General features: G+C 39.3%; 1 protein-coding gene and 1 long non-coding RNA gene across 7 annotated transcripts in view; one reads left to right on the top strand and one right to left on the bottom strand.

Moving 5' to 3' along the window:
- MFSD14B (major facilitator superfamily domain containing 14B) overlaps positions 1 to 12,252 on the top strand; it is a 75,098-nt gene extending 62,846 nt beyond the window's left edge. For 3 of the 6 annotated variants that reach the window (XM_038527424.1, XM_038527423.1, XM_038527425.1), the window contains 5 exons: positions 3,310 to 3,381; positions 4,918 to 5,030; positions 6,201 to 6,298; positions 8,159 to 8,301; positions 8,961 to 10,686. In XM_038527424.1, coding sequence (XP_038383352.1) covers positions 3,310 to 3,381; positions 4,918 to 5,030; positions 6,201 to 6,298; positions 8,159 to 8,301; positions 8,961 to 9,212 — 678 coding nt within the window. In that variant the 3' untranslated portion in view covers positions 9,213 to 10,686. Of the gene's footprint in view, positions 1 to 3,309; positions 3,382 to 4,917; positions 5,031 to 5,763; positions 5,852 to 6,200; positions 6,299 to 8,158; positions 8,302 to 8,960; positions 10,687 to 10,878 lie in introns of those variants that run through there. The other 3 variants (XR_005354392.1, XR_005354391.1, XM_038527427.1) reach the window with 3 other exon arrangements.
- LOC119870865 overlaps positions 1 to 13,857 on the bottom strand; it is a 76,117-nt gene that overhangs the window by 47,058 nt on the left and 15,202 nt on the right. The window lies entirely within an intron of this gene.

Below are 13,857 nucleotides of genomic sequence, written 5' to 3'. Positions count from 1 at the left end.
GGCTATAACTCAATGCTGCTGTAGACTTTAAGGGGACTCACAAGCAATAATCAAAATAATCTCTCCTTGACCTTTTTCTTTTTAAAAGTTTATACTTTACCCTGTCCCCACAAAAGGCAGTTGACTTAAAGCAAGTTAAAAACTAGCTCCTTGGGATGCCCAGGTGACTCAGCAGTTTAGTGCCGCCTTCAGCCTAGGGCCTGATCCTAGAGACCTGGGATCGAGTCCCATGTCAGGCTCCCTGCATGAAGCTGCTTCTCCCTGTGTCTCTGCCTCTCTGTGTGTCTCTTGAATAAATAAATAAAATCTTTTTTTAAAAAACTAGCTCCCTATCCATCTTTTGTTTCAGTTCTCTGGGACTGGGGAGACAGGAGTTGCCTTCCATAACAATCCTGCACTGGTCTTTTACAGATTTCCCTAGAAGTCCTTCTAGGGGATTCCTCCATGTGACAGAGTAGGCCTCCTCCTAAGATAAATTCCTCTATTTTTGGAGATTTTTTTTTTTTTTTTTTAGAAGATAGGGTTGTGTTTTTTTTTAATTTTTATTTATTTATGATAGTCACAGAGAGAGAGAGAGAGAGGCAGAGACATAGGCAGAGGGAGAAGCAGGCTCCATGCACCGGGAGCCCGACGTGGGATTTGATCCCGGGTCTCCAGGATCATGCTCTGAGCCAAAGGCAGGCACCAAACCGCTGCGCCACCCAGGGATCCCTATTTTTGGAGATATTTTTAATTGAAACTTGTTAAATTCACCACTCTCAGTATTCTGGAAAGTGTGAGACTAATGTTTTATATGGTGGCTTAGAAATAAAACTGTTTTCCAACCAGTTCTATTTTGGTTTTGCTCATTTTGGGTGGGCACATGCTGGAGATTTAGTGGGAAGACTGATGAGATAGCATGTTTAATGTAGATAATTATATGTGCATTTATAATTAAATTAATTGTGCATTCAATGTAGGAAAAATGGGAAAGCTTTAGGTAGTGAAAACAGCATTCCTTCAGAATAAACAACTATGGATATTTTCTTTTTCTACCTTTTTTCCTTACATATTGCTTATGTGACTACCACCAGCACTTAACAATAAATCATAATCATTTTCTGTTATTTTGTAGTTGTGCTTGCTTTTAAGAGCAGTTCACACACATTTGAGTTAAAATTGCATTTGGTGGGCAGCCCTGGTGGCGCAGCGGTTTAGTGCCGCCTGCAGCCTGGGGTGTGATCCTGGAGACCTAGGATCGAGTCCCACATCGGGCTTCCTGCATGGAGCCTGCTTCTCCCTCTGCCTGTGTCTCTGCCTCTCTCTTTGCTCTCTCTGAATGAATAAATAAATCTTTTTAAAAAATTGCATTTGGTATTTGTAAATCATATCTGATAAGGAACTTTTATAATGAAGAATAAAAAGACAACCCAACTGAAAAAATTCTAAAAAAGAATGAACAGATACTTGTCCAAGGAAGGTAACAAATGGCCAATAAACACAGGAAAAGATGCTTAATGTTAGCCATCAAGGAAATGCAAATCAAAACAAGATAGCACTCCACACCTACTAAGATGACTGTAATCAGACAAAGGTATGGAGAAATGAACTCTCACACGACTGGTGGAAGTGTAAAATGGGGCAGAAGAGAATCTGGTAGTTTTCAAGGTGTTTAGCATAGGGTTTCCAGCAAATCTACTCCTATGTATCTAGCCACAAGAAATGAATAGATAGGTCTTCAAAGAAACTTTTTTTCATTTTTTTTTTTTTTAAGATTTATTTATTTACTCAGAGAGAGAGGCAGAACACAAGCAGGCTCCATGCAGGAAGCCTGGTGTGAGACTCCATCCCGGGTCTCCAGGATCACACCCCAGGCTGCAGGCGGCACTAAACCGCTGCACCACCAGGGCTGCGAAACTTTTTTTTTTTTAAGATTTTATTTTTTTATTCATGAGAGACACAGAGAGAGACAGACATAGGCAGAAGGAGAAGCAGGCTCCATACAGGGAGCCTGATGTGGGACTCCATCCCGGGTCTCCAGGATCAGGCCCTGGGCTGAAGGTGGCGCTAAACCCCTAAGCCACCCGGGCTGCCCATACGCTAATATTTGTAATAGCCAAAAAGTAGAAACATGACTCAAATGTCAATCAGCTGATGAAATGGATTGACAAACGTGGCAAATCTGTATGGTGGGGTATTATTGTTTGGCAATGAAAAAGCAGGGAAGCACTGGTACATGCTGCAGCATGTATGAACTGTGAAAATAAGCTAAATGAAAGAAACTGGGGGCGGCCCAGGTGGTCAGTAGTTTGGAGCCTGCTTCTCCCTCTGCCTGTGTCTCTGCCTCTCTCTCATGAATAAATAAATAAAATCTTTTAAAAAAATAATTGTTTAAATGAAAGAAACTGGGATCATATATCGTTTGATTCCATTTATCTGAAATGCTCAGAATAAACAAATCCAGAGACAAGAAGTGTATCACTGGCTGGGAGAATAGGACTCCCAACAGGATACCATGTTTCTTTGAGGAGTGATGACATCTTCTACAATTGAATATTCTAAAACAACTGAACTGTATACATCTAGTGGATGAATTGAAGGATATTTAAGCTCTGTCTTGATAAAGCTGCTTTAAATATGTATATGTTTAGATTTATATTTACAAATACAGGCTCAGAAATAATCCCTAAATAAGGCCACTTCCACTTTTCAGGTTCTAACTTTTTTAGTTGCATTTGATTAGTGGTAATAGGCCATTGTCAGCAGCACTGACTTGGGAACATCAGAATCTATCTCTTGTTAGCTAGTTGTGTGACATGAAGCAAGACAATCATTTAATAAATGAATAGAATGTATACAATAATTTGTAAATCTTTTTTCTGATTTTTATAGGATTTTATTTAACTTTTTAAAAACTTGATATTTAAAACCTAAAAAAGTTTTAGGCTTTTCAGAGTTTCTGTTAAGGTTAAGAGGCTTCAAAATCATTCTCTGCTCACTTTGTTGCTTCTAGAATCACCATGGAAGCTTTTTAAAACATGCCGGGGCCTGGGCCCAGAGTCTGATTTAATTGGTCTAAGCGGGTTACAGCATTTCATTACTCACCCCCTCCCCTTCTCTGTTGCCCACATGATTTTATTAATGTACAGCCAAGATTGAGAGCCTGACTTGGCTACTGAACAGATTCTTACTGGTAGCACCAAAAGTCAGATCATTTTCATGTTCTCTCTAGTGTTTGATGTTATATTGGTCTCTTGGAGGGTTGGATTTTTATAGTGTCTATTATATTACAAAAGTGGTTTTTTGTTTTTGTTTTTTCCATTTCCACAGGTCATAGGTTTTGGATCTGTTAAGATTGCAGCATTCATAGCTATGGTAGGCATTCTGTCTATTGTAGCTCAGGTGAGTGTCATTTTACCCATTTTTTTCTTTAACATTTTTTTTTTCTTTAACATTTTTATTTGGAAAAAACTAGATGTGCAGGAAACTGCAAAGAAATAAATGCTCATGGGGATCCCCAGCACCCCTCTGTCAGTATTCGCCCCCCTCTTCTCCTCCTGCCATCTCATATCTGGTACAAAACAAACCCAGTAAACAGGCATGGATACAGTCTACAGAACCATGTTTTGGGGGAGGGGAGGAGGGGCAGAGGCAGAGAAAGAATCTCGAGCAGACTCCACACACTTGAGTGCAGAGTATAACACAGGTGTCCATCTCAGGACCCTGAGATCATGACCTGAGCTGAAATCAAAAGAGTTGGACGCTCAACCAACTAAGCCACCCAGGCACCCCAAAACCATCATTTTTTAATAGAATGTTGAGGTTGTAATTTAGGAGGAATTTAATACAACTTTCTAGTACTTTTTAGCATGCCTGTTTACTGGGTCAATTCAAATAACAATTTGCTTTTATAACCACTAACAATCGAACTCCAGATACTGCAGAATAACTTAAAATATAGAAACATTCTCCTGATTAATGAGGAAAAATTAGTAGCAGTGAAAAACAGAAATGAAAATCAGTAACTGTTTCAAACCCTGTTATCCCCAGGACTGAAGAACTGTGGTAAATGAGTGCATCTATGAAATGAGTAAAGAACATTAATAAACTTTTCCCCACCTATAATAAGACCACAAAAGGCAGGGCATATGACCTTTAAATCAACTGGCTGATAGGCCTGGGTGTGTTCACAGTATCACATGGAACTTCCTAGGGGCCATTTCCTTGAATTGGCTTCATGCTGCTTTATAGCAGAATGCTCTTCAGGGACAAACTAGAAGGCTATGAAACTCTTTGGCCCCAACTTCGGAACTGACAAGGCTCAAAGGACTATATGAAGACAAAAGCCTTTTTTCTTACCAAACCGTATCAGTGAATGCAAATTTTCAAGTTGCTCAAGATTTTGGTTTGTTTTTATAGCAACTGTGGTTAGTTGATTAGCCCAGATTCCTCTCTCATCCTGTGTCTTTTTTTTTTTTTTCATCCTGTGTCTTTACAGACTATCTGAGCTAGCCATTTTTAGCAGAGTATTTGTTAAAGTCAAATTTATATTAGTCCAACTTGCTGATACTGTTAACCTCCAGCAGAATTCCACATATTCTCTAAATGTTTGTGCTTCACTGGTGGTTAGGTGATCAGCATTTCTCCAAAGAGTCTGAGTCATGTCCTCCTCAATCATAATTGGTGAACAGCTTCCTTTTAGAAAGTGCAAGCAAAGCATGAGATAAACAGGCTTTGGGGAGGGGGTTATAGGCCCTGAGCCCCAGGTTAGCCTTGGACCTGATTGAGAGCGCCATCAGTACCACGTGGCCTCCTTGCTCTTTGGCCAGGCCATGTGCTGGTAGAGGTCGTGGTCATCGTAAACACGCTCCCCTTATCACGCTTGCATCACATCTGTGCACTTACATGATTTCTCAAGATTCTCCTTTGTTTTTACAGACAGTCTTTCTTACCATCTTGATGAGATCATTAGGGAATAAGAATACTGTCCTCCTTGGCTTGGGCTTCCAGATATTTCAGTTAGCCTGGTATGGTTTTGGATCTCAGGCCTGGTAAGCCTCTTCTTTGGATTCTCATATACGAACAGACAGAAGAAGCATCTTTTAGAGGAACTCGAGTCGGTTGAGTGTTATTAATAAACAAGGGTTATTTTGCTAGCTTGGTACATTCAACATTTCAAAAAGGGTGTTTGGACTTAATTTGGGGAAGAATGAAAGTAGGTAATCTAAGAGTATTTGTTAAGACTGCCTCTGCCTCAGTAAATGGGGTTCACTGCCATAATTAGTGGAGTGACTCTGATAGTGACGTAAGCTCTGTAACATAAAGCATCTGACTTAGATCACTAAGATCTAAGTCTCCAAAACCATGTGTGCCCTAAGGCAGTTATTACTGGAAGCATATGAGATTCCCACAAACAGGAAGGATGTTCAACATAACCCCTGCAGAGTAAGAAGAAATATGTGTGCCTGTTACCAAGTAACAGTTTCTATCTCTGTTTTACATACTACAGTTGATCCTCACTTTACACATATAAGCTGATGACATAACTTAGAGGAGCTAGAAATCTGGTCAATGGTTGATTCTTGTTCTTTTAGATTTCAGTCCTGTGAACTTTGGTTCAGTACCTAATTCGGTCAGACTCATGCTGCATTTAAAAGAGTTTCTTTTCAGTAAGGATGTGCACATTAGCCTTCCCCAAGGAAGTCTGGCCAAACAAGTTTTCATTCCCATTAGGGCTTCACTTTGTTTATGCTCATACTTCATACTGACACGTTCCTTTCGTAGTGACCCTGCACTTCTCTGTTGTTTGCGCTGGTTGGCACAGGACGCTTTCTTGAGGGGTGGCAATGGAGCAGCTCGGGTCAGTGTGAAGGTACAGAGAAAAGTAAAAATCAGTGAGGAAGATGTGTTTATAGAAACAAATCCTTCTGAACTTTATTGAGCTTATATCTAAAGATAATAATGGGCAAAAAAGGCTGAAGAACAGATTTTGAAGAGGTAACATGAAATAAAACCTTCCCACCTGTGAAGGATCAGTATTGGCAGAATGATGCAGGACCTTCCAGGTTTAAAAAAAAATCAATTTTTAAAGAGGGAAAAATAAATACAACCTAACTAGAAAAAAACAGAAAGCTTTTTGTGGTTTTGCGAGATTGTGCTCTGAAGAGCAAACTCCTTAGGGCTGGCTTGCCACCTGACTGCCGCTGGTCTTGTCATTACAGGATGATGTGGGCAGCGGGGACCGTGGCCGCCATGTCCAGCATCACATTTCCAGCAGTCAGTGCGCTTGTCTCTCGGAATGCAGAGTCAGATCAGCAAGGTGAGGTCACTGTCCTCTTGTTTTTCTCCTTTTGCAAAAATATACCTGAAGTAGAGAGGCTCTGAGCCTCTCCATGTCCCAGAGCAGGTGGCAGCCATCTGGTCCTTTCTCAGCAATTATACCTATTTTCCTTCCTGCTTTGATCTTCTTTAAATCTGGACTAAGCAGTTCAGAATACTAAGGATTAGAAATAGAACTATCAAAAAAAAAAAAAAAAAACTACCTATTTTCTCTTTTTAGTTTTGACTCCTCTTTTGTGTTAACACCAGAATTAACTAATCATTTTAACAGGTATGTCAAATAACAATAGACTAGTTAGTAAAGTAATGAGGTCTTTATTTAATCACTGAGATTTTGTCAATTTGGAATCTGTCAAAGTCCATTTGCTTAATTTAGGAAATGAATTTTTGAGGATAAATACATATGCGTAGTTGTTACATGCCCAGTGAGAAACACAATGAAAATGTAGGTGACCATGGTACCATCTAGACTCCTCATCCTTCTCGAACCTCTGTCAAGTGGGAACCACTGCCAGAATTAATCCTTTCCTTCTCCATCTATTAATAACTCACCTAACTGTAGTTAGGAAGTAGTGAAGTTTAGAAGGAAAATCTTTTAAATGCATTAGAACCCTTTAAGAAGCTTTAATAAGAAACTAGATTAGAAAAGATTACGTTGTACCTGCTTTTCCAACATCAGAAATTAGATGTCTTATTCGTATCCATTTTTAAAGCGTTACCTAAAAGGGCCACAGGTCCTGTGTGTCACCCTGACTGAGAACTCACTTGGCTTTGTGTCCTTGGGGAGGTGTTGTGTCTGAAGAAGTCAGCCAGCTGTGGAGGGTGGGCACTGTCTTCTTGACGTCTGACAGGCACCATCTTGTCTTTCGTGACATGAATTCTCTTTGGCTCTTATGCCTGTTTTATTTTTTTTCCAGTGGTTATTAGGTATTTTATTTATTTTTTGAAACATTTTGTTTATTTATTCAAGAGAGAGAGGCAGGCAGAGACATAGAGGGAGAAGCAGGCTCCATGCAGGGAGCCCGATGCGGGACTCAATCCTGGGATCCCAGGATCACACCCTGAGCTGAAAGCAGAGGCTCAACCACTGAGTCACCCAGGTGTCCCTTATTATGCCTGTTTTAATACAGATGTCTCTAAATGTTAGCATACAGCATTACTGGAACACATTAAGTTGTGTTCTGAACATTTGACTTTTGGAATTGTATCTGAACAGTTTTGACTTATGGAAACATCCTTTTCATATGGTTCAAGCTAATATTTTATCTGCCACATTAGAACCAGAGATACCTAGAAGTGGCACTTCTGGGATTTTTCAGTGAAGATCACCATGAGGAGCAGAGTCTGTGGAGCCTGCTAGGAGTACATAATGTTGGGACTGCTGTGGACTCCCACACAGGGCTCCAGGAGACAAAGGGCAGATATTTACTTTAAAAGCACCATTAGATGAGGAAAGGAGGAAAACTCTAATTCCATAAAAAAGTGGAAATTGCCTATAAATGGAGAACATTTAATTTTTTTCATTTTTTATTCTCCATTTATGGGAAGAATCTAGCTGTTATGGGGGGAATTTAGCCCCAAAAGAGATTTTGCAAACATCACTTCATCTTCTTATAGATCTTAGGGCAACATTAAAAGGACACAGTAAAACCAGTAATACATTTGTGCACTGAATGAAATTATGATGGGCAAGTCCCTAATCTCCTTCCCTTAGCACAGACTACTTATACTTAGTCCAGCTGAAGCAATATATCACAGTTGGTAAGAAAATACCGTGAAATCCCTAATCTTGAGATGCTTTTCTGAAAAGATTGGCTCCCGTCTCTTTGTTCTGATGTAGGAGTTGCCCAGGGGATCATAACTGGAATAAGAGGACTGTGTAATGGCCTGGGGCCAGCACTGTATGGCTTCATATTCTACATGTTCCATGTTGAACTGACAGAGTTAGAACCAGAACTGAATTCTGACAATGCTGCCCTGCAGGTAATTTGGTGATAAGTCTAATTTTATAACAACCATTATGTCTGATTATAGCAAAATCAGAGCTTAAATTCGGAAAATGTTTTTAAGTTTCTATTGTATTTGATAGTAAGTGCTATATGTTCAGTGCTTCCTGGGATTGGGGAAGGATCATTTCAATGATGTAATATCTTCTGCAAAAGCTTTGTCCTACTTTTGTTCAGACTCCATTTTTACCTACACACGTACTCTAATCAGAATGCTGTCTTCTGGTGAAGCCCAGCGAGGTAAAATAAAATCTGAAATGACCTAAATCCCTGCTAGAAATTTAGCTCGAGTGCTTTTTCTACTATTTGATATTTCTTCAATGTAAATTTCTGTATAAAAGTGTTCTTAATGCTCATCAACAGAGTGTATGATGTGAGGTCATAGGATGGGGCAGGAAGTCCACAACTGCCACTTGAGCTATTGAGAAGTGGTGCAAAGAACAATGCCTAGTTGCCCTTTCTCCTGTTCCGAAGACAGGCTCTTAGAATTTGCCTTGGTACTTAATGAAACATTTGCTTATGAGAGAATTTTTTACTTTTTGATTGTTTGGGGGAGTCCAGGGCTAAATTTGTATTACTAATCCAAAAGGATACTAACTAAATCCTTTGTCTCCATTTTTTTCCTGTGTGCCTCAGGGAGCTGTCATCCCAGGCCCACCATTTTTATTTGGGGCATGTATAGTTCTTATGTCTTTCCTGGTTGCCTTATTCATCCCTGAATACCGTAAAGGCAGTGGAATTCAAAAACATAGCAACAGCATCAGCGGCAGCCTGATCAATACCCCAGAGCGGGGCAGTGATGAGGACATTGAGCCACTACTGCAAGACAACAGCATCTGGGAGCTCTCTTCCTTCGAGGAGTCTGGGAATCAGTGCACTGAGCTGTAAACTTGGCAGAAAGGGGGGTTCTGCACACACCTTCTCTCAGAGCCGTGGGGAGCCACACCACAAGGAGACTTCATGGTGCTGGAGGGGAGATGCTAGTGGCATCCTACAGGGCCAGGTTTGAGAAGTGACCCTCTCCATCCCTCCACCTCTTCCTTTTTGTTGCTGTTGTACATTAGAACAAGATTTGAAGTACTTTCCTGCAAATGTTTCAACTCTCAAAGTCACCTGGAGTCCAAACTTTGAAACTCAAATATAAAGATTCCTTATCCCTGGTAGGATGGCTTTCCTTGAGTAACTCTGGAAGAAGGTGATAGCAGTTTTTCCATCTCCTTTTTAGCGGAAGGTGCAGGGTGGAAGTGGACTGCCATCTCTGGCAAGATTTGAAGTAAAAAAAAAATCCCTGCTTATTTTCTTCCTTCCTGTTTCTCTCCTCTGCCCGCTGAGCCCATGGGTGTTTATGAGTGGCCGCTCCAAGAGTCACTCAGTATCAGGGATCTCTTGCCTTTGTTCAAAGGTCAACAAAACCCGAGTCTTACTCTCCTTTCCTTCTATTTCCTATTCTTGGCTAGAATGAAATTCAGCATATACACCTCTGGACATGAATATCGATCAGTGATCACCTTTATTAGATAAAGGGAAATTTTCTTAAAAATTTAAATTCTGAAGAATGAGCAACTCAGATCACTGGACCTGTTTTAGTCAGATCCAAGGTGATTTTACGGAAGAACACACAAGTATTCTGGTAGTAACACAGAACTTGAAGGGAGTTTCTAAGAAAGCTTTCAGTAATATAAATATTCCTAAGTGGGGGTAAGCATTAGTGACTGAAACCAATAAAGTTTATATCCAAGTTAAGATTCATAGAACACACTATTAGCATCTGCTCCTGGCTGCATCTTCTGTCTCCTCAGTTCTTCCTGTTCATCTCACTCCTGCCTTAACTGCTTTGTTGTATGCATCTGTTTTCAATTGGTCTTTTTGTTTATCTGACTTTTGAATTTCATGGGAATATGCACATCAGATTCTTTTCTAAAATATGGTGGTTTAGGAAGCTCAGTTTCACAATAAGTGTCTTGCTAATTTTTCGAGATGTTTTATGGACAGAAAACTTTACAGATTTATATGTATTTTGCTGCACCAGTATGGACCATTAATTAGGGCCCACCCACCTTTAACAGAGCACTCCTCTGGAAGTTTTATAGGTATGAAATATATGTAGATATTTGTAAGGAGTTTTAATTTTTTTTGATGGGGTGCTGTGTAAATCTTGTATTTATAAATGTAATGAAGGTGTTGAAAGAAAAATATATATACAACTTTTATAAAAGGATTGTGTACTGACTGAATACATTTAAAAGAAAATATATTTTGAAACCTGTTCTGCTATGAACAGAGATAACATATCTTTTTACTATGCTGTTGGTTTTTAAGTTAAGCTTCCTAATGCATAATAAATTTGCAATGGATACTTCTATGTCTTTTGTGTTTCTTTAAAGCAAACAGTACCATTGATCTTGGGGTTCTCTTTTAAATTCTTAATCTTTAAGCTAATGCAAACAAAAGACGTATATTTTAAAAAATACTAATTTGTAACAGACTCCCTTCAAAAATAAATCATAACTTTTTCATTTAAAATAAAATTTGTACACCCATTTATTCACAATAGCCAAAAGGTGGAAGCAACTTGAACGTCTGCTGTTGGATGAGTGGATAAAGGAAGTGTGGCATTTATATACAATGAGACACTCGGCCTAAGGAAGGAAAATTCTGACTTGCCACAACATGGATGAACATTCAAGACACGCTAAGTGAAGTAAGCCAATTACAAAAGGACATATAAGTGTGTAAGTGTGCTTCCATTTATATGAAATATCTAGTCAGATTCAGACAGATGGAAAGTAGAATACTAACTGCCAGAAGTAGGGGAAAGGTAAAGGGGGGAATTACTGTTTAATGGGTAATGTTTCAGTTTTGCAAGATGAGAAGAGTTCTAGAGAAGGATGTGGTGAGTGAGAATGGCTGCATAAAAGTATGAATGTACTCAATGCCGCTAAGAATGGTCAACTTTACATTATGTATATTTTGCCAAAGTTTTTTAAAAAATGCTCTCATGACATGCTTAACTGCTACATATCAAAACTGGGATAAAATATATCATTTTAACCATTTACAATTCAGTGGTTTTTAACTTACAAGATTTACAGCTGTTAAGGCTATCTCCAGAACATTTCCATCATCCCAAAAGAGAAACCCCATATCCATTAGCAGTCATTACCAATTCTACTTACCCCATCAGCTGGCAACCAGTAATACATCTTCTGTCTCTATGGGTTTGCCTATTTGGGACATTTCCTATAAATGGAATCCTACAATATGTGACCTCTTGTGTCCAGCTTCTTTCATATAGTGTGTTTCCAGTGTTCATCCATGTTGAAGTATGTGTCAAATTTTACTCCTTTTTCAGGATGAATGGTACTCTATCGTATGTATGTATATATGTGCATTTCCTTTGTTCACTTACCAATCAAATGTAAAGGCACACTTGGCTTCTTTCCATTTTTTGGCTATTATGAATAATGCTGCTATTAACAATCTTGTCCAAGTTTTAGGTGAACACATTTTTAATTCCTCTTAGATATATACCTGGGATTGGAATTGATACGATTTACGTAGTAACTCTGTTTAACTATTTCCAGAACTGTCCCAAGTGTTTTCATGGCAGCTGCACATTTTACATTCCCATCAGTAATGTAGGAGGAGGCTTCAATTTCTCCATATCCTTGCCAGCACTTGTTTTGTCTTTGTTTTATAAATATTCAAGCTGGTTTAAAGTGGTATCTTCCTGTGGTTTTGATCTGCATTTCCCTGATGCCAGTTATGTTGAACATCTTTTCATATGTTGTTAACTAGATGTGTATTTTCTTTGGAGAAGAAATCCATTGCCCATTTGTGAATTGGGATGTTGTAAGAGTTTTTTTTACATATTCTGGACATCAAGCTCTTATCAATATGATTGGTGAATGAATGTTTTCTACTGTTCTGTGAGTTGTCTTCTCCCTTTCTTGATCATGTCCTTTGAAAAGTTTTAATTTGGGGCTCGTGGGTGGCTCAGTTAAGCACTGGACTCTTGGTTTTGGCTCAGGGCATCTCAGGGTCGTGAGATCGATCCCCATGTTGGGTTCCATGCTTCAGATTCTCCCTCTCCCCCTCCCCCCCACTGTCTCTTTCTCTCTAAAATAAAATCTTTTTTAAAAAAAGTTTCATCAGAATTTAAAAATGTTGCTTATATTTTTGGTATCTAAGAATCCATTACCAAATACAAAGTCATGAAAATCTGCCCACCATATCTTCTAAGGATTTTATACTTTGACCTTTAACATTTGTCTTTGACCCATCTTTAATCACTTATGTGATCTGAGGCAGATTTCAATATTCTGAATGAATCAGAACAGTTCAGAGGTACATGAATATTCAATAAGGTCAACATCACTTGTTGAAAGAGATTCTTTGCCCCTGAAAGTTGTTGGCACCGTCAAAAATCTGATGAACAATGACGTGTGTGGTCTATTTCTGGACTTTCAATTCTACCCCACTGGTCTGTCCTTATGCCAATACCACAGGATTTTGATAGCTACTATTGTTAAACAGTAAGTTCTGAAAACAGGGCAGCCCGAGTGGCTCAGCGGTTTAGCGCCACCTTCAGCCCAGAGCCTGATCCTGGAGACCTGGAATTGAGTCCTGCGTCGGGCTCCCTGCATGGAGCCTGCTTCTCCCTCTGCTGCCTCTCTCTCTCATGAATAAATAAAGATTAAAAAAAAAGAAAAGTTCTGAAATCATAAAGTATGAGTCCTCCAACTTTGCTCTTTAAAGATTGTTTTGCGGGCAGCCCTGGTCGTGCAGCGGTTTGGCGCCGCCTGCAGCCTTGGGTGTGATCCTGGAGACTCGGGATCAAGTCCCACATCGGGCTTCCTGCATGGAGCCTGCTTCCCCCTCTCCCTGTGTCTCTGCCTCTCTCTCTCTCTGTGTCTATGAATAAATAAATAAAATCTTAAAAAAATATATTGTTTTGCTATTCAGTGTCTCTCATTTCATGTGAAATTTCATATGAAATTTAAAATCAGCTTTTCCATTTTCTGGAGAGGGAGGAAAAGCAGTTGCTATTGTGATAGAGAATGCACTGAACCCATAGATCACTTTGGGTACTGTTGCTACATGAACAGTATTTAAGCCCTCCTACGGCCATGGGGTATCTTTCCATTCAGATTGTTCATTACTAGTGTACAGAAATACAATGGATTTTTGTGTTTACGGTGTATCCTGCAGCTTTGCTGAATTTATTAGTGCCAATAGTTCTTTTTCTATGGACTTATCCGGGTTTACGGTATATTAGATCGTGTCATCTCCAAATAGATATAGGTTCTTCCTTTCCAGTTAGGTATTTCTTAGTTATTTTTGCCTAATTTTCTTGCTAAAACTTATGGTTGAGCAGTGGCAAAAGCAAGCATACTTGTCTTGTTCCTGATTTAAGGGAGAAAGCTTTCAGCTTTTCTTCACTGAGTATGATACTATTTGGAGGTTTTTCATATAATCCCTTCATCATGTTGTAGGAAGTTACCCTCTTTTCTTTTTGTTTGAGTTTGTGAGT

This window comes from Canis lupus, chromosome 1, assembly GCF_011100685.1.
Source record: "Canis lupus familiaris isolate Mischka breed German Shepherd chromosome 1, alternate assembly UU_Cfam_GSD_1.0, whole genome shotgun sequence".
In the NCBI taxonomy this organism is placed as follows: Eukaryota; Metazoa; Chordata; class Mammalia; order Carnivora; family Canidae; genus Canis; species Canis lupus.
The sequence above is the reverse complement of the archived record's forward strand: the minus strand, read 5'-3'. Positions and strand labels throughout refer to the sequence as shown.